Here is a 23,250-nt window from a genome sequence, read left to right as displayed (position 1 = left end):
AGTCTTCTGCAGACTCTAGCACTGTCTATGTACCATTTACCTTGGGCATCTGTCCTTGTTTGATACCAACTTTAATTTGCACTGCAGTTGGCCTGGGCTGACAAATAGATGTGCTGATCACAAGTTCACAGCGTACTGAAATAACCAAGCCACGATGCTTGGAATCAATCCAAAATCCAAATTTTTTTCAACTATAAAAGAATGTTGTATATTTTTTCAGTGCATCGAGATTTATGTCCTTCAGTAAGAAACAATTGCACAAATAAATGTGTATCAAACTTTGTTTGAAGTGCATTATTTCAAACAAAGCACTGTTTTCCCTTGATATTTCCAATGATATATTCTCCAAAGCTTCTGTTGTTTTCTGTTTTCAAGCTCTCCTGTGATAGAGCAAACTTAGATGAATGGATAGGATTTGTTGCAGTAACCAACAAGGATTTCATGGAAAAGAAGTATTTCTCAAAAAACAGCACTGAAGAAACTCCATTAAACTTCCTATGGTGGACTTGGAGAATGGGAAGCTTAAGAGGCTTCAGTTTGCTCTGTTCCTTTAGTGAATCCTAATAAATTATCATTACACTAACAGAAAACAGAATCGAGCAGCTTTAAATCTCTCATTTCAAGACTAACATACAGTTGCTAGGTTTTGGAATTTTCTGTTTAACAGATAACCTCGAACTGGTAGAAAAAAATGGAAGATACTAGTCAATCTGTTTCTTCAATCATGTCTTGATAAGGAAGAGAACTAAAAATACCTGAACAATGACAGTTCCCATCATTCAGTGTGCAACTGATTGCTGAGTGCTTTGCAAATCACAGGGGAAAAAGCACCCAAAGCGTAACACCTTTCAACTGCTGCCTTTTATCCAGCACTTCTCCAGGAGAATAATCTTATTGGTCTGACACTCCAGTCTCCAGCACAGGATGCATAGAGCAACAATTCTGAGGTGTCGTGGTGATTTAAATATTACTTCTTGCCATTGAGACAAACACAGATTGGTTTCCCAAGGCAACAGTGAGACAGTAAAGTTCATGTGAACCACAGGGAAAATTTTCCCATGTAATGGACCTCTGGATCTTTTCCAACAATTCTGTTTTTGTAGTTTCTGACTCAAGCTTTTATCCTGCTCCTGCATTCTGTTGTTGTTCAAAGGGAGAAAAAGATGGGCCTGAAGCCTCAAAACAGAAAGCATGAACAATCCAAATACTACCAAGTGCAAAGCAGCATTAGAATAATCCAAGCACCATAAGAACTGTAATGGCATTCAGTGAGGTAGGGGATATGGGTAGAAAATAGTGTTGCAAAAGAATTAACATAAAGAACAATATTTTCTTGAAACTGTTTTCTGTAAAACAAAATAAGATGGATATTTGATCCAGCAATGCAGGGCATATTCACATCACTTGATGCCTCAAAACATCTGTGTTTTGATCAGTTGTTTAACTCCTCTCTGAATCTACTGCCTCTATAATGGTGCTTAAACTGTGTTTACACTTTGTGGCAGATCACTCCCAAGATAGTACTGCTCACTGCTTTCTCCTCCACCACACTAACACTGTGATACATGCTCAGCAAACTCCAGGGCTATTAAGACAACATCCTGGTCCCAGCTCACTTCCGGAATGTCTCTCTCAAGGGCTTTACAGGAGAAGAAATGGGTCTGGCTGTGAAATGGATGAAACAGTCATATTTGTGAGACTCCTCTTTTCTTGAGACCTGTCAGAAATAGGCAGGAACTTACTTGCATTTGTCGTGGGTGTCTGTAAGCTTTCAGGTAGTGCAGTAGGTCTGGTCATGTGCTACAGAAGGGAGCCTGCAACTTACTCATGTGTCTTGCTACTTGAATAAGTTGTGTAGTCTGCCTAGCTAGAAGAGTTTAACTGCAGAAATTGGAGTTCTGCAGCAAAATAGTTGAAGAATTAGTATTTTTGCAGTAAAGACAAGTCTAGCTAACCTGTAGTTCCAATTTTTATTCTACTCTATTCACTATTTTCCTTCTCATTCTCTAGCACAAAATAATACCAATTTCATAGAAAAATAAAAGTTTACACTAACATATTTCTTACCAGAAGACCCTTTCCCAGGATGTTTTCCACAAGCTTGAAGTCATTACGTAATTGTTTGCTCTTGGAACTGGTGCCTTCCATCTCTTCATCAGCATAAAAGCGGAAATACAAGGATTCATCCTTAAATTCACTTTTCTCCAGAACTGGAAACAACATATATGAAAAACATACAAGCATTTACACAGAGCAAGAAACAAAACAGAAACAAAAAAAAGAAAGTTAACGGAAATCCTAAGTATTTCCCCTGTCTTTATAGACCAAAGACCAGATGCATCCCCATCACTAAACTATTCAGCTCTATATTTTTAAGCTACTACTGTATTTTACGGGCATACTTTTCTTTGCAGTGCATAGTAGTTCCTGATACCATGTTTGACTTCCCTGACAAATATATTTCATACAAAATGCAAATGATCCTTTTGGAAGAAAGATGCTACTCAATATTTTGGGCTTCTGTCCCATATAAAAAATAATATGGTAAAACCATACAAGAAAGAAAGAGGAGTAAAATATCTCTTTAAAGGAAAGAGTGACGGCTAAACAGCTTAAGACTTTTCAATAAAAATGGTTTGAAAGGAAAAAGAGATCTACAAAATTCTGGAAGGCATGATAGAGTTCTTCAATGTATTTTCAAGTATGAGACCTGGAAGGCCACAAAATAAAAGGTGTAAGTGACAACTTTGAACCTCGAGGAACTACTTCTTCATTCATGTATACTTTGCTGAGGAACTTCTTGCCAAACTGTGCTGTGACTGCCAAGTGTTAACATGGACTCAAAAGAGATCAAATTCTTCAATGAAAATCAATTATTCTTACATCAATTCTTTATTAGTTACTTAAAATATTCTGCTCTCAAACAGACAGAAAGTGTTATTTATGACTTATGTTGATAACTTATTGGACAAATGCTGTTATACTCTGAGGACTTTGCAATTTGATACCAATACAGTTGTGGTTTCTTTTCTTTCTCAGTTCAGCAGCAGCAGCACTAAGGATGGTTGATTCCTAAACTTGGCAGTTTGCTACTTCAGATTTGGAAGCTTCAGAACTTCAGCTTCAAGGATTACACTTGTCCAAGCTGCAGGAATTAGGCAATTTTACTTTGTACTGGACATTTCTTGAGTGAGATTTCAGTTCAGTACTTAGTTTATGCATTGGCCAGATGCCAATGGGATGCAGCAAAAAAATAATCCCCCTCTAGCTCATCTAATCACTGCAGTGTTCACCATAGCTGGGGATTTACTTGGGAGAGTACTCAGCTTAGACATTTTACATTAAGTTCAAAGGTTGTTTTTATATGGACCTGCTGGGATGTCAGGAGTTGTTTGCATGTCAGTATATATGGCACAGTATATAGAAAAGGGATTTGCAAACACTGTCAGCTAGTATGACTAAAGAGCACCTTTAATTGGCTGTGGGGAGGGATATCAATGCATTACCATGATGCATGAAACCATTATTGCAGAGTCCAACACCCAGTGCAACAGCTTCCTCACGAGTCTGACAGTCTCCCTAGAAACAAGAGAATAAATGTTATACCTCAGACAACTTCCTAAACTAAATTATTTCCCCTCCTCATCTCATGACTTGTGGCTCTGAAATTAGCAAATACTCTTGGTAGGGAACAAAAGCAAGCAATTTATATAGCTACCCCCCTTGTCCAAATAGCATTAGTTCCTATATATGCATCTTTTCCCTCTGACAGGAATTAGTAGGACAAAGACCAGGATTCTGGAATACAGCTGTTTAACATACAAAGGGATATAACATTATCTCAAAGTAAAGACTTCTTATTTCAATTATAGTGTCAGACTTCAGGACCCATTAGGCACAGACAATAAAACTCAGGCAGAGAGGTTGAGAGATCTTATCTTTACTCAAAACTGAAGGGAAGAAAATAAAAAAAAGTGTATTGCATGCAAACTCCAGAGGTCGGGCTGGTTAAAACTGCAGCAGCACTCTATTTCCTTACACAGCAGTCTGACAAACAGAGGATTCAGTTGCTCACTACCTGAAGCCTTGAGTGTAGTATTTCAAAGCAGGTACCAAAGGTGACTTACAAATTTACTTTGAAAGAAACAGCATTACATTTTGCATTAAATTTTGTGGGCTTCACATCCTTGTTAAGTGGAGCAGTAGCTGTTTGTCAGGCAAATACTGGCAAAAAAATACTATGGTGTAAAGGTAGTACTTAAATGCAGAATCAGTTCTTTCAGTCAGTTACATTACTGGCTCTTGTTTAAGGACCTTCTTATTCTAAGGAGCAAGAAAAAGTCATGACGTTTGCAAATCAAGAACTAAGTACTATTGTATAGGCAAGAAAAAGACTGGAGCAACTTTGGAGGAACTGCAGGATTATGTAATCACACAAGGAGAGGCAAGCAAAGGGCTTCAGTACACCTGAAGTTTAATTCTTATAAGAATTAATTTCAATCCCTGTCAGTCTTTCCTCATTTTTAACAGCCTGCCATGTGACAATTCTCATGGCTTACTTTACAATAATGTATGAGATAAATGGGTATTTTACAGAGGTTGGGACTGAAAAATCTAATTTATTCTTTCGATTGTAAATAAACTGAAAGATAAGAGACTCCTACAGTTATTTTTTTAACCTTTAGATATCGGTTTGTGTTTTAGACAGCAATATGTGTGTAGGAAGGCCATAAATCATATGCAATTCGTACTAGATCAGCTTATTCCTGATGCTTGATCTCAAAACATTCCCCTAGCAAAACAGCATTCTCTAATTAAAGAAAGTAACAGGCAGCTATCAAATCAGGCACCATCACCAATATTTTCAAGAACAGATGCCTAATGTTAAACTGACACATTGATATTTGAGCAGTTAAATAAACAGACCTTTGCAAAAAGCTGAGCATTCAACAACTCTCACTAAAATCAATTGTTAGCTAGCATAGCAATTGAAAATAATTCAGTCAGGTATAAAAGCTGCAAGCAAACTACTGTTTGTAAGAATTCAGCAGCAAAAACTGATTTAGCTACAAAGACTGGAACTCATCTAAGCTGTAGACAGTGATTTAAATATTTATCAATGTTCCCTTTTAACATAACACAGAAAATTTCCCCTCATCCTTGTACCAGTGTATGTGTATGCATGGACATATGTGCATAATGCAAATTACACAGAATTCTATATCTCCATTTCAGGTTTTAGTACAAACTGTTTCAATCTTAATCTAAAAGTTCAGTAAATACAGAACTAATAGCATACTAACACACCAGAAAGAAAAAAAATGGGGAAGGAAATGAGCAACCTTTTCCCAGAGGGAGAGGTGATCTTTTACACTGACATTTGGGTCTTTCTACTGTCTGTGGTATTGATTAGTTATTGTAACGGCCAGATTAGTCTGATTTCAGCTCTGTTTTTTGGCCAAAGCAGATTTCTTTCCTTCAGCCTTCCATGAAGACTGTTAAATTACATGTAACTGATACAACAATTTCAGTACTAATGTGCTTGCTCTCCTCCATGCTTTTAATAGGAAAACAATCTACTACTCCATTCTCATTTAGTTATTTAGCACAGAACAACCTTAAATTATAGCGATCTTACTAACATAGAAGGATGTCATGTGCAATTATAGGAAACATATCTGACAAACAACATCCCTGGTAATCAGAGGTCTGAGTCTAACTCAAACTAGTCACCTTCTGTGCCACTTTGGCAGCATAGGACTTGATGTGATTGTAAATCAGACCATCATTTGAGACAAAACCAGAGCATGCAGTAGACCCTACGGCAGTGAGCAAGGGGACATACTCTCCCCTTAGACTGCTTTAGACTGTGAAAGCTAAATTGTAACTACCCTGATCTATAGGCTTTTCTCTGTAATTACAAGGTAAGTATTGGGCAACTCCAATTTGTAAAGATAATGGTGCAGGTTGTGGTATGAAGCTGTAGATTCATTCTTCATTTGTACCACATCAATCCTAGATTATAAGAAATGAACACTGCATTTCATGTCTTCAAAAAAGAAATCACAAGAAACAGAAATGGTCTGCAGTAACGACCAGTTCACCACTCCTAGGGCTAATACAGGACCTCCTTCTTCTTTATGCTGCCAAATAACAAGCTTTGACCACATGAGCAATAAAATGAGTGTAAATTCAAAGAAATTGAATATATTCAATTATATTAAAATGCCCTCTAGAGAAATGTGTTATATTTACTTTTAAATGGAACTGAAAAATTAAGCTACTTCTCAAAGACAGCAATGTCTTAAAAAATCCGTACCTGTGCAATAAGCCAGTCCACCAGCTTACTTGCAGGTATTACTGATTTGTAGGTCTTTAGGTGATAATCACGGTCTCTAAAAAAGAGAATTCAGGGAAAATCAGGCATAACTAAAGAACAAAACTTTCATGGCCACTGGGACCATTTCACAGTCTATTTATATCTGTAATGGCAACTCAAGGGAAGTCTTAAGTCTTTGTGTCAAATCAACCTCTTCATTAGTACCACATAATTTTATATTTCCTTTTTCTCTAAAAATATAATATCAAACCACCATCTGAAATTCATCCCACTCAACTTTTCCTTTTACTAATCGCCTACAGATAAAAATACATTCAGTTTCCTTTTATAAGTAAATGCAACAGAAAAATAGAATGCAGGGTGTGAGAAATCAGAAATGGGGTTCTCACAGCTTTGGGGGGGAAAAAAAAAGCAAAAACAAACAAACAACGTGACAGCATTTCCAGAAATGTGCTCTCAGAACAAAAACTTTCCTCATAGTGCTTACACACATTTTTCACGTTGTCTTCCAGTAATGTGCTAAACCCAGCACAAAACTGTAGGAGTTTTCCAGGCAGTTTTCTGTTCATACAATCTTATCTTGAGAAAATATGCTTTTGAAATGTCAGAACAATAAAGGAAAACATTAAAATGCTCAGTATAAATGAGTACAGGTTTCCAGATTGTGAGTGGCAACTCTCTGCATTTTCATACAGATACTGACCTGGGCTACAGCTTTGAATAAGTTGGCATTAGGGTTCCAGGCCCACCCAGCCTTTCAGTTCTAGTACTTAAAGGCTTATCATGATACATATTTCACTGATTATTTCCTCTTTTTCAACCTAACCTGAACAAGTGAGCTTGTACCACAAAACACTGTTCAGAACCATCATCTGCAGGTGAATGGTCAAACAGATGTGGGAACCATCAAAATTTTGGCAGAACCTGGCTGCTTCACAGAAAGCAGAGGAATACAGCGTTCCTCACAAGCTGTATCTTATCTATGAACTGAAGTATTGTTCATCAAATCTGTAAACAGAGATCACATTTTCTTGCTCTCACAAATTCCCATGAATTAGATCAGAGACATAGTCAGAACCCTTTTTATGCGTAACACTTGTCTGAAACATTTTCCTTTTTATATGTTATCCTCCCAAAGCTTGCTTTGCTGCAAGTGAGGTACATCATCTTCTCCTTGAAATACACCAGCATTAGACTTCACTTAAAGAAAATTATAAAGACAAAGGCTATATATAAACTCCCAAGTTGCCAGGGAAAGAGCTAAGCAAAATCATATTTCAAGGCTCTCCACAAAATAATTGAATTGTGAATTGTGATTCCTCCAGATCCTCATGGTTCATGCACTACCTATGCTAAGTCATTTTCCTATGATTTAGGAATGTTGCAACACAGAAAGTAGATCTTTCCCGTCCTGCTAACAGGATTGCAGGGATCAGCACTCTGAAAATGCCAAATAAAACAGAGGTCAAACGATAGATCAAAAAGTAAAAAGGGGTTTGCACAACTACCTGCTAGATAAAAGCTAGCTCCTGAAACATTAGGCTTGTCAAGCAAAAAGACATGAATAAGACATGGAAAGATAAGAGCCTGGGGAACTCAGTTTTGTAACACTGAGGTAAAAGGAAGTATCAGTAGGAAAGCCTGAACACAGGCTGAAAACGTTGAGTCTACCCAGATGGATTCTAAAACTTCTGAGATTCTGCAATTTTGTACCAGTCATGCACAGACACGAGCTGTTACTAACACAAATTAATTCTGACACAAGAAGATTCTCCAGCTGAGATTCTATTACATAAATAGCACATTGATAAAAGAGCAACAAAAATGCTTATTCCAGTTTATCCCGAGAAGGATTTCAATACAATACGAGGGTGAACTTACTTTACCACAGGAGTGTACAGGCAGTGTAGTCGGCAGTAGAGTCGAACACCCTGAAGAGGGAAAGGTAGATAGATGTTATTACCATTTTTTTCTTTTACAAATAAAATGCTGACTAGTAAAGCTAGAAAAACCTGGACACTGATGTCTCTGCTCAGCTAGAATTATCTACTGATTAACGGTTCTACGAAACAAATCCCTTATACTCTGACAAACTATTTTCTTCTTTCCCAGCATTCAGAACCCCAAAAATCTGCCCTTCAATCTCCAACCAACTCCAACGTTTTCTCCATTAATCTTTCTTCCCAATTAACCCGTTATCTAGTTTCCATAAGAAGAAATGAAATGCATTAAAAAGGTTTATGGGCAGATATGGGTCATCAGAACTCATCTGACATATATTTATCAGGAAATGCAGTTAAATACTGATGGCTTCTGACTCCCTGAATCATACTGCTCAGATTTTCAACAGACATTTTGCATTATAGCACACTATTTTCTCCTAAGACCTTTTGTTACAATGTAGTAGAATTTTAATCAGCAGTCTTGATTGCAGTGACAACTTTATTGTTATTTATGGCTAACCTCTGCTTCCTCTCCCTGGAGTGAATGTCTCCTTTGACATTAGTACAGTTAACTGAACAGAATGAAGGTAAACAATACTAGGGATCTCCAACACAACGTGACACTGACATTCATAGGCAGAGGAAACTCTTTTGAAGGTTCTTTTGCAAATCGCTAGTTTTCAAGTAAGCACTGTAACACAAACCTTGGACATGATGTCTTCCAACTCACTTCTTGGCTTATATGTTCCATCATCATAGCGAAATCTGTACATCACCTGCTCATTCTTAAACTGGTGCTTATCTGAAACTAGAACATCAGTATGATAATTAAAATCAGTATTTTTCCCCCATCATGTTGTTCATAGGCCAGCTGGTCCTTCTACATTTAAGATGTCTTGTTTACATATAGATGCTTATGTGCACTTCTGAATAGCTCCACCAACAAAAGCAACTTTATAAAATCAACATTTCTTCCTTTTGCATAAGATTCAATTTCTGTAAGGCACTGGAAATGGTCCCAGTAAAGGTAATCGGGGTTGTCTGATGTTTTTTGATGAATTTTGAACAAAGTGCCTGCAAATTCCCGCAACAGTTATCACAGCATTAAAGCCATTTTGCAGCTGCCTAAAGCTCTGCAGTTCCAAACACAGAGAGTATTCTGGTGGGACAAACTACAGCTGTTAGAAGTATTCTTCTACCAGGATTCTTGAATTCAATTGTGAGTTTCTCCTAAAATTTGAATAGCACTTCTGAGAGACCCAGAATTGCAATTCTTCACTCAGAAGAACTATGCTATGGGCAGTTAAAGTTATTTGGTCATACTTTATGCTAACAGGCTTTAAAGACAAGCACAAAATTTTTGTGTGACAACATTTTTAAAAGGTGCATTGGCTAATGTCAGAAGACTCAAAAAACATATACAGTTTCAAACACATTTATCCAACAAGCTAAATCAGAAGAGGATTGAAGTCATATCAAACCATACGGGACACAAAAGAGGGAAACCCTCACAATAAAGATTATAATTTAATAATTGGTAGAAATTATCTGTTACCGTGATTCATAAGTGAGAACTATGAAGTGCCAAAGAGTGTTCAAATTCAAAGTAAGCTATGAAGTATCTTCTAGACAGTACAATACCCAGTGTAAACGTGCCATTGTTCACAACTTAATATAATGGAGACCAGTAACAACTATGTACAAAGAGGGTGATCTTGAGAACAGTAATCTAAGCAGACAGCAGGTGAGCTGGTGTTGCTCAGTCACTGCAATCTTTCCTGCCTTTGCCATGGCCAGATCTTTGTGCTGGCCTGTCCTTTAGCATTTTGGATGCAGTATTTCACAGTACAAGCACAACACTTGATGAACTGAGAAAAAATACTATTTAAGGTGCACTTTAGGCAGTTTGATTAACCTGAAACAACTGACTGCACTGTTAGTCCAACTCAGAAGTACCAGGATTCAGTTTGAGATTTAGTCTGCCCCTTGCAAAGCACATAGGACAGTTTTTTAGAAGGCAGAAGCTAGAAATTCTAAAGACTTTTCCTCATAATGTAGGACAACTTGGCCCATGAATATGTCATGAAGATTTCTGCTCGTGGTGATGTTTTTCCTTAATTTCACAGAATAAACCAAAATACACAGAATCAAGTGCATATATGTTTGTGTGTGGTGGAATCTCACTCTGGATTTTGTATTTCTAAAGCCAGTTGACATTCAACTCTGTAGAAAGTATCTCTTGTGCCCAGAAGATGAGATTCCAGTCAGTTCTGCTGTGTGTTGTAGGTACCAATACTTACATATTACCAGGCCCAGAGAAAGAAAAAAAAACAGAATAAACAGAAACAGAAAGGAATGGAGAACAACACTGCCACTTAGCAATCTTCTCTGGCCCTGCTTTCCAGGCAGGCTGAAAGATCAGCAGTTTTCATCTGACAGTAACGTTACGCCAAGTGAAAACAAAAGATAAAAGACATTGTATGATGTACAGTAGGGGTAACTGCTTAATTATGGTGCTTAAGTTTTAAGTTCTTGCTATGTTAAGGGGTGCATAATGAGAAACGTTCTTCTCTAGTTATTTATCAAAATTTCAAGGGATATTTTCTTAACTAAATCAAGCACAGCAAATACCTTCTAAGGTCTAGCAATAACTGTCATTGGAGACAGTAACAGCTAGTAACTCTAACCAGAGGTAACATTAAAACCAAATCAGATGCATCTTGTTTGGTGTATTTCAGTAAGAGATGCAGTGGATGTAATTGCACAGTTTCCTCCGAGCTATAAATTTGTGTTCAGACAAAAAGAATGGTGCTGAAAGGGTCAGAGTATGAAATTACAGCAGGGTAAGCAGTCATGAATAGCAAGTCTCACTGACAGTGCAACTATACACATTCAGTTTTCATGATTTAGATTTGCCTGCTGCCGTTAATTCTAAAAGTCACTAACCACTGAGGATTTGCCAGGTATGATACAGAAGAGCATTTGAACATCATGTGAACAGCCACAGTCAACTGTCCACCCTCATTCCCAAGGCATTGCTGAAATCTGGCATCTCTTTATGGCACAGAGCACTTACCATGATGAATAATTCCATTTTCCAACAGCGCCTGTCCCAGGTTGACCCCTTCCTCTGGTTTGCTTATCTCTCCAATGTCTGTGAGCCATGATACAAACTCACTGAAAAGGAAAACAGAACAGAAACAATTTTCTTTTTCTCTCTGAATATAAGCAGACATGAGCCTCTGCAAGTCATCAGTCAACCACAGGCAACACTGTCTTTGAAGCAAATGTGAAAATTGTTGTGAAGACTGATAGTTCTCTGTGGCTTAATTTCATACATTTCTGGAATAAATATCTGCAGAAGATCCAGATCTCCTATTCATGACTTTTCCCAACACTCCCCTTAGGTCATCCTAATTAACACCTACACAAAAGGGAAGAAGACCTATCAGAGTCTATAAAACTGCTGCAGATCCTTACTTTATTGAGCCACGATGACCTTAGAAACAAAAAGTTGCACAGAAAGCAGCAACTCCAGTCCAAGCTCTCTCTCCAAGCTGTGTTCACTGTGTGATTTAATTATATATGCTCACCTTTCTTCACTGGCTCTGTTTTTTTTCTCCCTTAATCATGTAATTGTGTAGGCTTTCAATGAAATCACAGTAGGACTTAGGACAGAAAATTCGAACTCACTGAATTCAAGCGCAGAACAGAACAACCAACCCCCCCTAACAGTTTAATTTAAGGTCATTTACTAAAGCTGGTGCCTTGGAGATACATAAAAGGTGCTTCTAATTTACAGACAAGAAGTGCTAAGTCTGTCTGCATACACAGCATGAAATAAAACCTTTCTCTGTTGAGGGGCAGAGCTGCCCATATGGGCAGAATAAGGGCCAGAAATGGATAGGTAGGATATTACTCAATTAGAAACAGTTAAGTACAGAAAAACGGATATTGCAAGTCCTGCCAAAGCCCTAGGGGACCTGAGTTTCCCAGGTTAATTAGTAATTAAGCAAGAAATGCATTAAATTAAAAATATAATAACAAAAGGAACATATAAAAGTAGAAGAACATATGGGAAATCTACGTTCAATAAACCACTTGGGTGCTTGCCAATATGCAGAGGGTTGCTGCTTATCAAAATCAGCATCCATGCCTCCAACTGTGGGCTCTACATGAAGCATTTTTAGTCTCTTCATGTTTATCAGAGCTGACTCTGGCTTAGATAAGCTGTAGGTAGCATTTACATTTTGTCTTTACAATAACAACAACAATTTCAGTAACAAAAATCTGAGTTTGCTGAGGTCCTACTCTATAACTTTCATAACGTAGAAAAAACAGCACAATCTGTTCAACTACATCAGGGGAATCCCATGGAAAACAGCAGACTTTAGTAAAACTCCTAAAACTCCTAAAAGTCAGACTACTGTAGAGTTGAGTCAGGCTCTGTATCTCATAAGGAAATGGAGAAGAAAGAAGAATCCTCTGCATCAATTACTGGGAACACAAAGCATAGACTCTCTGGAGTGCTGCAGCCAGACGTACTGGCCAATGACAGTAATCACATTAAGCACCCAGGGTAGATGCCCAGGTTGCTATATATTTTCCATCAAATGCAATGGATCCGTGACAGTTTGTAACACTTAAACCACTGCCCAAAACTGAAGCAGAACATTGATGACCTCTTAGCTTTCCTACATCTTTCATTTGGAACTGTGTCCCTAGAGTTCATTGGGATTCTAAATGTAAGGCAGTCATCTTAAAGCTTGAAACGGAGAGCTGAAAAAGCAAAATAAATGAATACTATTCTCAATGCTCTGAAGTTTCATTGCTATGGGATAGCTTTCTTAAAAGCCATTTTAAGACTTCCATGGCATTTGACTCATAAGTAAAATCAATAATCATTTGCCTGAAAATTTTATAAACACTGCAAAGTGCATGACCCAGAAATATTCTAAGAGGGCTGTTGTTTTTCTCTGGGATATGAGACTTGCTAAAAGGCATCCATTCAAAAAATTTGTGGCAAAATTTGATTTGTTTCCCCATCTCATTCTAAGTAGTTCTCAGTATAACTGAGAGCATCTCCACTGCCCAGCACTGCCATGCTGAGTTCTCATTTGGCATACTAGCTAGGATGCCACCTCACAGCTAATATCTCTGAAACTAAGGGACTGAAAATAGCTGGATTTCTACTCAAGAAATACATACAAGAAAGATATGAAAATCCAGCCCATCCAGTTTTGTGCAATATTATCAGATATGTCTGGAATCTCCTGAGGTTAACAGATCCTCTCTATTACAAGTACAACACAGTCAAGGGTTTGCAATCAGTTTAGTGCAGTGCTGAAATGAAGCACAGCAAGCATAAGATTTACACGTATTGGCACCGACACTCAGCTAGTGGATTGTATCACTATTTACATGCCTGAATGCCAGCACACCTGAAGAGTGGTTAGGAAAATAGATTTATGCTCCAGAAAATAAACAGCTTTATAAGTAAATGCATGTGGTATTTCTAAAGTTATTAATAATAGTTCATACTCTATTTTCCAGTACAACCACATTTTATTTCTTGAATTATTAGATGCTATCTCTAATATCCAAAGGCCAAGAGAAAAACTGCTTCTGTGGCCTTACTGTTACTCTCAACTGCATTTACCAGAAAACCACTAAGTACATCTCAGCACTGTTCTTAGTTTCTCCCTTAGGCAGGAATAGCTGAAAAAAATAAATAGGTCCCAGCCAAAACAAATTGCTCAGGGGAAGCCCCTGGAATGATATGAAACGTCTGCAAGTCATGACTGGATTGCAGTGATTGAGTCGCACTTAAGTAAGTTGTCCAGAACAGTATCAACATGCAGCTTAAGAAAACATCAGCAGATTATTTTTTTTTAATAGAGTAGCATGGAACATTTGCAGAAATAATGCTGTGGTCAGAGGCCAGAATACCTGTAGGTATCTCAGTTTGGCTTCAGATATTGGCAAAGCAGCGTCAAGCCCTCACTAGCAGAGTCTCAGATGACTACCAAGTAAACTGAGGGTGATGGGCAGGAAAGGTAGTGGGGCATGTAAGAAGACATTTTAAAAGAAATGTAGTAGCTGAGACTATGAAAAAAGTCAGGAAATCCACAATAGATTTGTATATATATATTCTATATGTATATATATATATATAACAACTTCTGATCTGGGACATCTTGTTATTTGGAAACTGGGAAATGCTGGATCATGCCTCCAAGTCACAGCTTAGACGTTTCAATTTGAAAGATAACTGAAGGAGAAGAAAAGAATAAAGAGTAGAAAAGAAGAACAAAATCTTGAGAAGCAAGGAGGTTTTGATAGCAAAATTATTAGCAGCTTATATTACTAACTGCCTTCTAGGCAGAAAGACAGTGCATGATTTCCACATCCTGTACACAAGTAATAATGCCTACAAAATGCCGTTACAGAGACCACAGGGAGGGAAATTCATGGATAATCAGCCATTCAGAATTTGTTTTCCTCGCTCAGCTGATTATTTCAATCATAAACAGCTGAGGCAGAAAAGTCTTCTCAGGTCAACTGATGCATCTCTCTGTGCCATACAGGACACTTCCCTACAACAGCCCCAGTGCTGCCATTTCTGATCACTGATCTGAGTCATTCATGGGTCTCTCTTCCAATGCCTCATGCACAACACACTTGAGAATTATTTTGCAATACTTAGCCTGAATGAAAGAGGAATATTTTCCAGACAGTAAATCTTTTAACAAATACATCAGGTTTCTTGATGAATTTTATTTGTGTCTCTTACACTGTCAAACAGGACATTCAGCTCTGAAACGGGATTGATTCTGCTAAATTTAAATATGACCTGGTCTGCATCTGCTTGTATACAAAAGAGGATACAGGTTAGGCCACTAAAAGCCCTGTACTTGTGGGAGTTCAGGTGTTTTTTCTTACTCCTTTGGCCAATTTGAAACAGCTGTTATGTGTTACTGCTATACAATAGAATGAGCTGTCACTGTACAGCTTGTTCATGGCATAAAACAGAAATTAAGGCTTTTACTGCCTTTTCAATCAAGCTCTATTAAAGCACATCTGATCTACCCTTACAATGCCATCCACAGAAAATCCACAGCTAATTCTTTTAATTAGCATGAAAGTGCCTTTTTTGTTTGAATGCTACTTACTTGCCAAGAAAGCACTTGGGAACAGTACTTAATTTTCTCCTCCTGTCTTTGATAAGGTTCACTTTCTTGCTCATCATCATTTGGTACAGCTTCTCTCCTTTTTCTGCAATCATGACGTATGCATCCCTCTCCATCCCCAGTTTCAAACCTGGAATACAAAGCAGAAATTCCTTCAGATGCAAATCATCAGGTAGAGTGTTTCCCCGATGATAAAAGCGGAGGCCAAAGTGGTAGATACTTGTTTTCCAGATTAAGGGGAAACTGAACCACTTACAGACCTGAACAAAAAGCTGTCGTTTATGAGAGTAGCATCTGGGACCTTTTTTTTTCCATTTTTAAAAACAACTTTAAACTTATGGATTCATCACAGCACAGAAAGTAGAACAGCTTACAGAAGGTGGCAAAGTTCCAAATAATGAGAGATAAAACATATATCCCCAGAAACTGCAGCAACTTCATCTTTGACCCTGGAATAACTGCCGTCACAAGACTTGTTCAATGCAGCTAAATGCTTGGCAGAGTAGATCATTTTTTTGAGTGTTCTATTACTTGAAGTCAAAAATACAAAACTACTGATATCAAATTCACATCCTTAAATAAGTCAAAGGTAGATGGGAACATTATTTTCTCATCTTTTCTTAATTTGCCTATTTATTAATATCCCTAGGCTAAAAATACAGCCTGAAAATCATATTATCCAGTAAATGAAAGAAATGCTGAATGTTTTAAGACATGACATATATTGAATATAAGGAAATTTTCATTTCCACTTTGTACGAATTTCCTCATAGCACATGTTAACTTGAAAATTGCCACAGTGATGGAGAAGATCTCTGAAAAGAACGGATTTCTGTGTTGCAACAACTGTCATCATGACTGGCATTTTCTGACACTCATCTTTATAGACTTGTCAAAAAAGCTTGGAAAATGTGTTTCACCTAGAAATAAAGGGCAAATTGCTTTAGGACAGCACATGAGAATAGTTATTTTGCTGCTGCGGATGCTTTGTCTCTCCTAGCTGGAATTAGTCATTTTGCTTTCGGGGTATATTTTTTCAAGAATTTTCCCAAGCATCCATCTGCATGTATTTAAATTATGGACTGGATTTAGACTGTTTTGTGTAGGTCCAGAACTGAAGCAGATTCAGCTGGGGATGTGAAACCGTATGTTTGAATCTTTCAGTGGGAAGGGTACATCTGGGCCTTGTGCTTTTCAGACAAGTTCATGACGTGCATACTGTTGAAAACACCAAACTCTAAGTGTATTAAGATGGCTACTGAATAGTAATCGATAGAGCAGGAAGCAAGACTCAGGAGAATTAATGTCTGCTAATTATGTTTCCGAATCACAAGCATGATACTTCTCAATAGGGGCAGCAAAAATCCACTCACAAATCTAGAGAATTCTGGAGTCCAAACTAGAGCCCTGGGCTTGGGTATCTCTAGGATTAGTCTGAAGTCAGAATCAGTTTTTGATTTACTTGCCTAACCTTTACAGAGATTGACATAGAGCAGAATTTAAGTGTTCAGCATAAGGCTAGAAAATGAAAACTATACATTCTTTAGGAATAATTCATCCTAGCTGCGTGTAAATGCTGTTCCTTTATGAATTTGACAAATTAATGAATGAACAGTCTCTTATGTCACACTGGAGATGCTTCCTAACTTTAAAAAAATGTTTAGTGCATTTGTTTGAACATGCACTGGATGTGCGTGTTCCAGAAACTAGTCTTGTGCTAAGTTTTGTCTTTCAAATATAGTGTTTCTTTCATGTGTCTGATATTTGGCTAAGGGTTTTGGCTCTTCAAATCCCCTGGTTTATTGTCATTATTCTTCCATTCTCTTTGTCCAGTAATGTGATCCAACTCAATGCAAATGCTGACACATGTAGCTGAGGCTAAATTGCAACATGAACTTGTGATAGAAAACAGCACATGTTTCATGCTGGTCTTACATCACTGAATTCCCCGGGCTCTGATGTAAATGGCAAACTGGAATGCACATTCCATCCAACTCATCACAAAGAATCGGGAACCTCACCAATCTTTCTAATCTAAGCACAGATAGTCTGTGATTTTAAAATTACTCTAATCCAAAGGAGATTTTCCAATAGGTCTGGAATGTCTTCCAGAATATCCACGCTTATCCTGAGCTCCTGTCATCAGCTGCCACGTCATAAAACTGTATGACAAAAAGCATCAGAAAAAATTCTCAAGAATACCCAACGTTGCATGGAAAGATTTGGAAAACTTTCTATTAAGGAGTAATTCTTTTTTCCCTTCCTGATATTTCAGTTTCCTTCCTTATTCTCAAGCCCCTGCTAGTATGTGATTGGTTTTTCTAGTTCAGTCTTTTTACTTCTTATCAAACCATCTCTCTCACCATGTGCTCTCATACATTTCAATCGATGCACAGGAAATTCTGCAGAGCACTAGTGACCTCATAAAGCAAAAACTCACTCTGAAATGAAGACTCACTGGATCTTTTAGAGAGATGATTTAGAACTCTGAGGGTAAAACTAAGAGCCAAGAAATGTATTTCATTTAAAACATATAGAACTAGTCAATGAATAAAGATCATCAGTTCGGAATGTTAAAATTCTTCTTTTAATAGAAAATAAAACTGATTATTTCTGTTGACCCCAGAGAGCTTTTCTGAATTCACAGTATGCCTTCACACCATACATTTGGAAGTTAGTATACCTACTATCAGAAAAAAATTGCATTGGGACTTATACATGATAAGGTATGTCAGAAATGTTTCACGTTTATGATAAAGAAATACTGCAATGTTAGCAGATTAGATGTTTTCCTGCTGCAAAATATTCTAACATAAAAAAACAAAAGCTTGGATTGGAAAGAACATTAAAGGATTTAGATTCTCTGCTTTCATTGAACTTGTGGCAGAAACTGACCCTCCTGTAAACGAAAAATATTGATAAATATTAATGACATGCACCCGTGAAACAAATCATCTCACAATATTCAGAAATGTATGTTTTCAATCTCTTGAGCTTCTTTGTCCTTAAGGACAGATTTTAAGTCTCTAAGCACAGAGCAAAAGCTGCAGTCTTCTCTTTCTCTCAGAAAGATTTCTGCATGCATATTAATTTCTCCTTTTTACACAAATTCATCCTGTTTGTTAAAAAAAATATATATATACATTTTCCACTTACTCTCTCTCTGCTCTCTTTCCTTGATTATAGCATCCAGCCATTTCTGTTTGTCCTCCGCAGTCTTGGCCATACAGACAAACCACTTGTTTTTGGCTGTGTTGTGTATCTTCCAGCCATTTGTCACTGTGTAGCCGTTGCTGTGGTAATCTGCTGTAAAAACCCAAAGCACAATGCACACAGTCAATAGAAGGCCTTCTTTAATCAGATCAGTGTGTGACACCTTTATTAAAATATTCTTATTTGGAGAGCTTCATATTTGAAGGTGTTCCTCATGCATCAGTCTTACTAACTGTCCATATAAGTATTTTAAAAGTATCTATGGCCAGGCTGTTCAACTTGAAAACCCTGCCCTTTTATAAACACCTTTTATGTGAGAAAGGGTGTGATCAAGGATCGCTGTGGCTTCAGGAGAGTGGAACTTCACATTTGGAAGTGCCCTGGAAGTTTTTTTTTTTATGTCTAGAGCCAGGGCAGAGAAAATCCACACCAATTACACTGATGACTGAAGTTCCATTCAAGGTAGACCAGCATTTTCATATTTCTTGCCACGATACTTTGCCCACAAAGCCATTTTCTCTACAGCTTCACACCTAAGGTGATAGTTTGTAATTTCATCCCAGAAGAGGTAAAATATCCTAAATGGAATGGCACTGGTGAAAAAGTTTACAACACTTGTTTGGATTATTAGTTCTGAACTTTCTGGGAATACAGCAGGCTGTTCAGAACATGGAAACTATTTAAATGTCACCTGTTGAAAGGAAAGAATGCTAATTCCTGACTTATTACAACAGTCGCAGGAGCTGGTGCAGCCTTTGTGGATGAAGTCAGAACCCATCCATTCTTTCAGCATGTGTCAGGACAAAAGAACAGTAATGCAGCAGCCATTCCCATGTTTCATCATGGCCACATTCCATGCTACTGATTTGATGCTAAGACTAATATTTGGTAGTATTCTAAATGCGAAGAAGATCTAGAAGTTCTGTTATTATAGCTGTAATGGCTTAAGATCTGAGAAAATAAAGGATGGAAAGAAGATAAAATATCTTTTACTAAATTAACTTGGATTAGGAGAAAAAATAGACAAGCTTCAGGATACACAAGCTCTTCAAAAGGTCACTTCAGAATGAAGAATGTTTGAAAGCATGACCAGTCTTTCAACTTTACAAGTTGGCCTAAGAATGAAGACATCAGATGTTACAGCTTACCAAAGATTTCGTTAAAGGAGTAGGGTGAATACTTTTGTAATAACTTCCCACACAAGATTTGGATTTGCTCTGTTTTAAAAAACAAATGGTAAGTTTTTCTCTTACCAGTTCCATCTTCCACATTCTCCACCTCCATGACTTCTGTATTTATTCGACCCCTGAAGATATAGAGGGATCCATTGATTGATTTTGTCCGTTTGGATGGTTTTTTCCCAGCAACTCTGCAATTAGGATTCAGATGGTTAGCTAAGCATAAGCAACCAAAGCAAGGTGTTTATTACATACGTACATCACATATATTACAACACACAGCTTTTTTTGGATTCAATGGATACAGAAAACAACAGCAAAAATCAACCTGGGATGTGACTATTAAAAAAGGAATCAAGTCTAGTGTGTTGTAGCATTCAGCCACTTCTCAGATTTAAGTGCTCAGTGAGTTTACAATGATAAGTTTGCAACAGCATCAGAACAGCAAGAGCGAGCTTATTTTGCATGATTACTTGGAGATCGGATGTCTTTAAGATTTGCATTCTTGAGTACTTACCTGAATTGCATATGAGTTTGGAATATAACCCTTAATACTACCTACAAAAATGTTATACTTGCCTACAGCTTTGAAGAAATTGTGGTGGGTGTATAATTCCAAGTGTACAATGAAACGTGCAGTGAGGCATCACATGGCCTTCACGTGTGTCTTAAGTGTCTCTGCATGTGGCATTCATGAAAGTGCTGCTGTGGCAATTTTGCACTAGAATTTATGTCCTCATCCATAAGCTTTTCAGTGTCTGTTGAAGTATCCTATAAAAAACTTCAGGAAAGCACTTTTCATTAATATTTATGTTCTGATTTTTATGTCTAGAATAGGTTTAAAACTACACAACCAACACCTGCTGAGCTTTAATATCTAAGAACAACCCTGCTATATGAACCAAAACATGACTGGTCAAATGATCACTGCTTGAGATGGCAAGTGTCCAAACTCTGTGCAGTGAAGGGATTGCGCTGGCAACCTGCCAGGAGTTCATAAAATTCAAAGAATAATGCAATAAAAAACAGCTGGGGAGAAAATTTTTGTCAGAGTGAAATATCTGTGATAACTGTGGTGAGATGAGAAACACCACGGGTTTTTGAACAATTTTTCCTTTTTACAACTAGTTTAAGCAACAAATATGCCTTTGGTAATGACCATAAATTAACATCTAATCAGCCTGACAGAGCCTGAGATCTAGGAGCTATTAGATCATTTCCTAAATATGTCTGTTGTACTCAAAAGAAAAGCTGTCCTAGCAGCCTTAATAAAACCCTTTAAATACTCAGCCCACATGAAACATATTGTTCCTAACATCAGGATTCAATTTAAGCGGCAATCTGTGATACCACCAAAAATACAAAACAATACTCAGCTCTGAAAAAAACCAAACATCTATGTCATCAGGTTGGCAGGCTGCCCAAAGCTTCTGCAAAAGCTGAGATTGTAGTCTTAGATCTAAAATCACAAATCTGATTCTGATTCTAAACGCATCTTAAAATGGTCACAACAAAGCTACTTCTAATTTGTGCTGTTGTTAGAAAGGTGATGCCCAAAGTAAAATGGCTGCAGGAATGATTATCTACTGAAGATTTAGGGCTGAGTTCTGATTGCACTTTTTGATCCAGGAAAAAAATCCACTGACTTCTACAAGATTAGCATAGTGTAAGTGAGATAAGAATCGTGTAATTCAATTTCAAATTGAGAACTGACACAGGCAGGGCTTTGTTCTTCTTTCAAATCTGTGTTCCACTAACACCTTGGTTGTTCATCAAGCAACAGCTCAAATGATCATGACAGCACAACTGGAAATAAATGCATTTCCATCCTGGGCTAATTATAAATAGCAGCTAGACAGGGGAAATATCCAAAACTAAGCCATGTAGCAATTCCTAAATTTATCTTTCACATTTGGAAATTCCCAGTAGACTTAATAAAATGTTCAGTTTTTTAATAGAAATCAGATTCTGGGCATTCATCAGTTCAAGCTATATTATTAGACAAAGATAAACAATATTGATCCTTTGGGAAAACCTAAGTGTTACAGCAGCCTCCTCCAAAATTAAGCCAAACTACAGAGTAGTTCAGTGACATCCCTGTACAAAAAACAGAGGGTTGCTTAAAAGGCAGTAGAACATTTTGTTTTCTGAATCTTAGCATTCCGGGAAATGTTCCTGGACAGCGGGAGGGGCTACGCTAACCTGAACTACCAACAGAAATAGCAAGACAGCTTTTAAGAGCTCTGAAGAAAGAAAAGATTACGTATCAAGTTGATTTTTTTTTTTTAAATAAAAGATTTCAGTTAGAAGATTCAAATTTCTGAAATGTCTTATACACAAGCGCGGATTTGACAAACTGGTGAAATGTCAAAAGGAAATGTTTCAACTTTCTTACAAGCTGCTCAGCGAAGCTGTGAATGTTCCCACATTGGAGGCCTTCAGGGCCAGGCTGGATGGGGCTGTGAGCAGCCTGCTGTAGAGGGAGGTGTCCCTTCCTGCAGCCGGGGGTTGGAATGAGATGATCTTAGAGGTTCCTTCCAACCCAAACTATGATTCTACTCCATTGTCAGAATGCTTCAGTTAGATAAGATTAGAAGCTATTTAAGATGTGTCCTTTTTCCCTTCAGTTAAATATTTATATTACATTCTAATAATTTCTAAAGTAGATTTTGTGTAACAAATTGCTTTTTATATTGTATACTTTCATTGTTATTCACACAAAACGTATAAGCATGATTGATGATTTTTTTTTCCCAGTTTAATGATTCCAAAATTTCTACTGAACAAACAAACAGAAAATAAACCAAAATTTGAAATATAAATATTTTCCTTGGATCAAACACTCTGGTTTTTGAGAAGTTCTAACTGGGTTGGCCATCACCAGTAAAGAGGTATAAACTGAATAAGAGGAAGGATATTACAGGAGGAGATTCTGAACAGTAGAAGATGCATGGTAAATCATCCAGAAAAGACCAGGACCCAAGAATGAGACTAGGAATGTGGAGGTGAAAAGCTTAAGAATTGAAATACAGTATATGGCAACAGAAGAAAATTGCCATCCATGGTGCCAGTGCTATTTTAAAAATAAGTGGCAGCTGTCAATAATGCTCAACTTTTATAAGGTAAAGTGATGCAAAAATTGCTACTAAGAGAAGAAAGCAAGACAATTCATAGAGCACATGGGCTACTGATCTTCATCCTCTATCCACTGTGTCCTGGTCCTGCATCTACTAAATGTTCCCTTAGTCTTCTTTCTCCTTTCTTGGCTTTATATCAATTTTCATGTCACCCTCTTCTCCTTAGAATAACCTCACAAAGAAAGTTGGCAAGGCCTCCTTCTTCACATCACTCCTGGAGATCCATCTGCTCTGGGAAGCCTTCCAGCT

At 37.5% G+C, this 23,250-nt stretch overlaps 1 protein-coding gene across 1 annotated transcript in view; it reads right to left on the bottom strand.

Moving 5' to 3' along the window:
* PREX1 (phosphatidylinositol-3,4,5-trisphosphate dependent Rac exchange factor 1) overlaps positions 1 to 23,250 on the bottom strand; it is a 146,518-nt gene that overhangs the window by 30,779 nt on the left and 92,489 nt on the right. Inside the window, exons 8-16 of the mRNA XM_042883619.1 lie at positions 19,940 to 20,055; positions 18,630 to 18,779; positions 15,456 to 15,603; positions 11,360 to 11,460; positions 8,988 to 9,091; positions 8,222 to 8,271; positions 6,320 to 6,395; positions 3,507 to 3,579; positions 2,068 to 2,210 (exon numbers count right to left, since the gene is read on the bottom strand). Coding sequence (XP_042739553.1) covers positions 2,068 to 2,210; positions 3,507 to 3,579; positions 6,320 to 6,395; positions 8,222 to 8,271; positions 8,988 to 9,091; positions 11,360 to 11,460; positions 15,456 to 15,603; positions 18,630 to 18,779; positions 19,940 to 20,055 — 961 coding nt within the window. The remainder of the gene's footprint in view (positions 1 to 2,067; positions 2,211 to 3,506; positions 3,580 to 6,319; positions 6,396 to 8,221; positions 8,272 to 8,987; positions 9,092 to 11,359; positions 11,461 to 15,455; positions 15,604 to 18,629; positions 18,780 to 19,939; positions 20,056 to 23,250) is intronic.

Source organism: Lagopus leucura, unplaced genomic scaffold (genome assembly GCF_019238085.1).
Source record: "Lagopus leucura isolate 7727_CA_CO unplaced genomic scaffold, USGS_WTPT01 Super-Scaffold_100039, whole genome shotgun sequence".
Taxonomy (NCBI): Eukaryota; Metazoa; Chordata; class Aves; order Galliformes; family Phasianidae; genus Lagopus; species Lagopus leucura.
The sequence above is the reverse complement of the archived record's forward strand: the minus strand, read 5'-3'. Positions and strand labels throughout refer to the sequence as shown.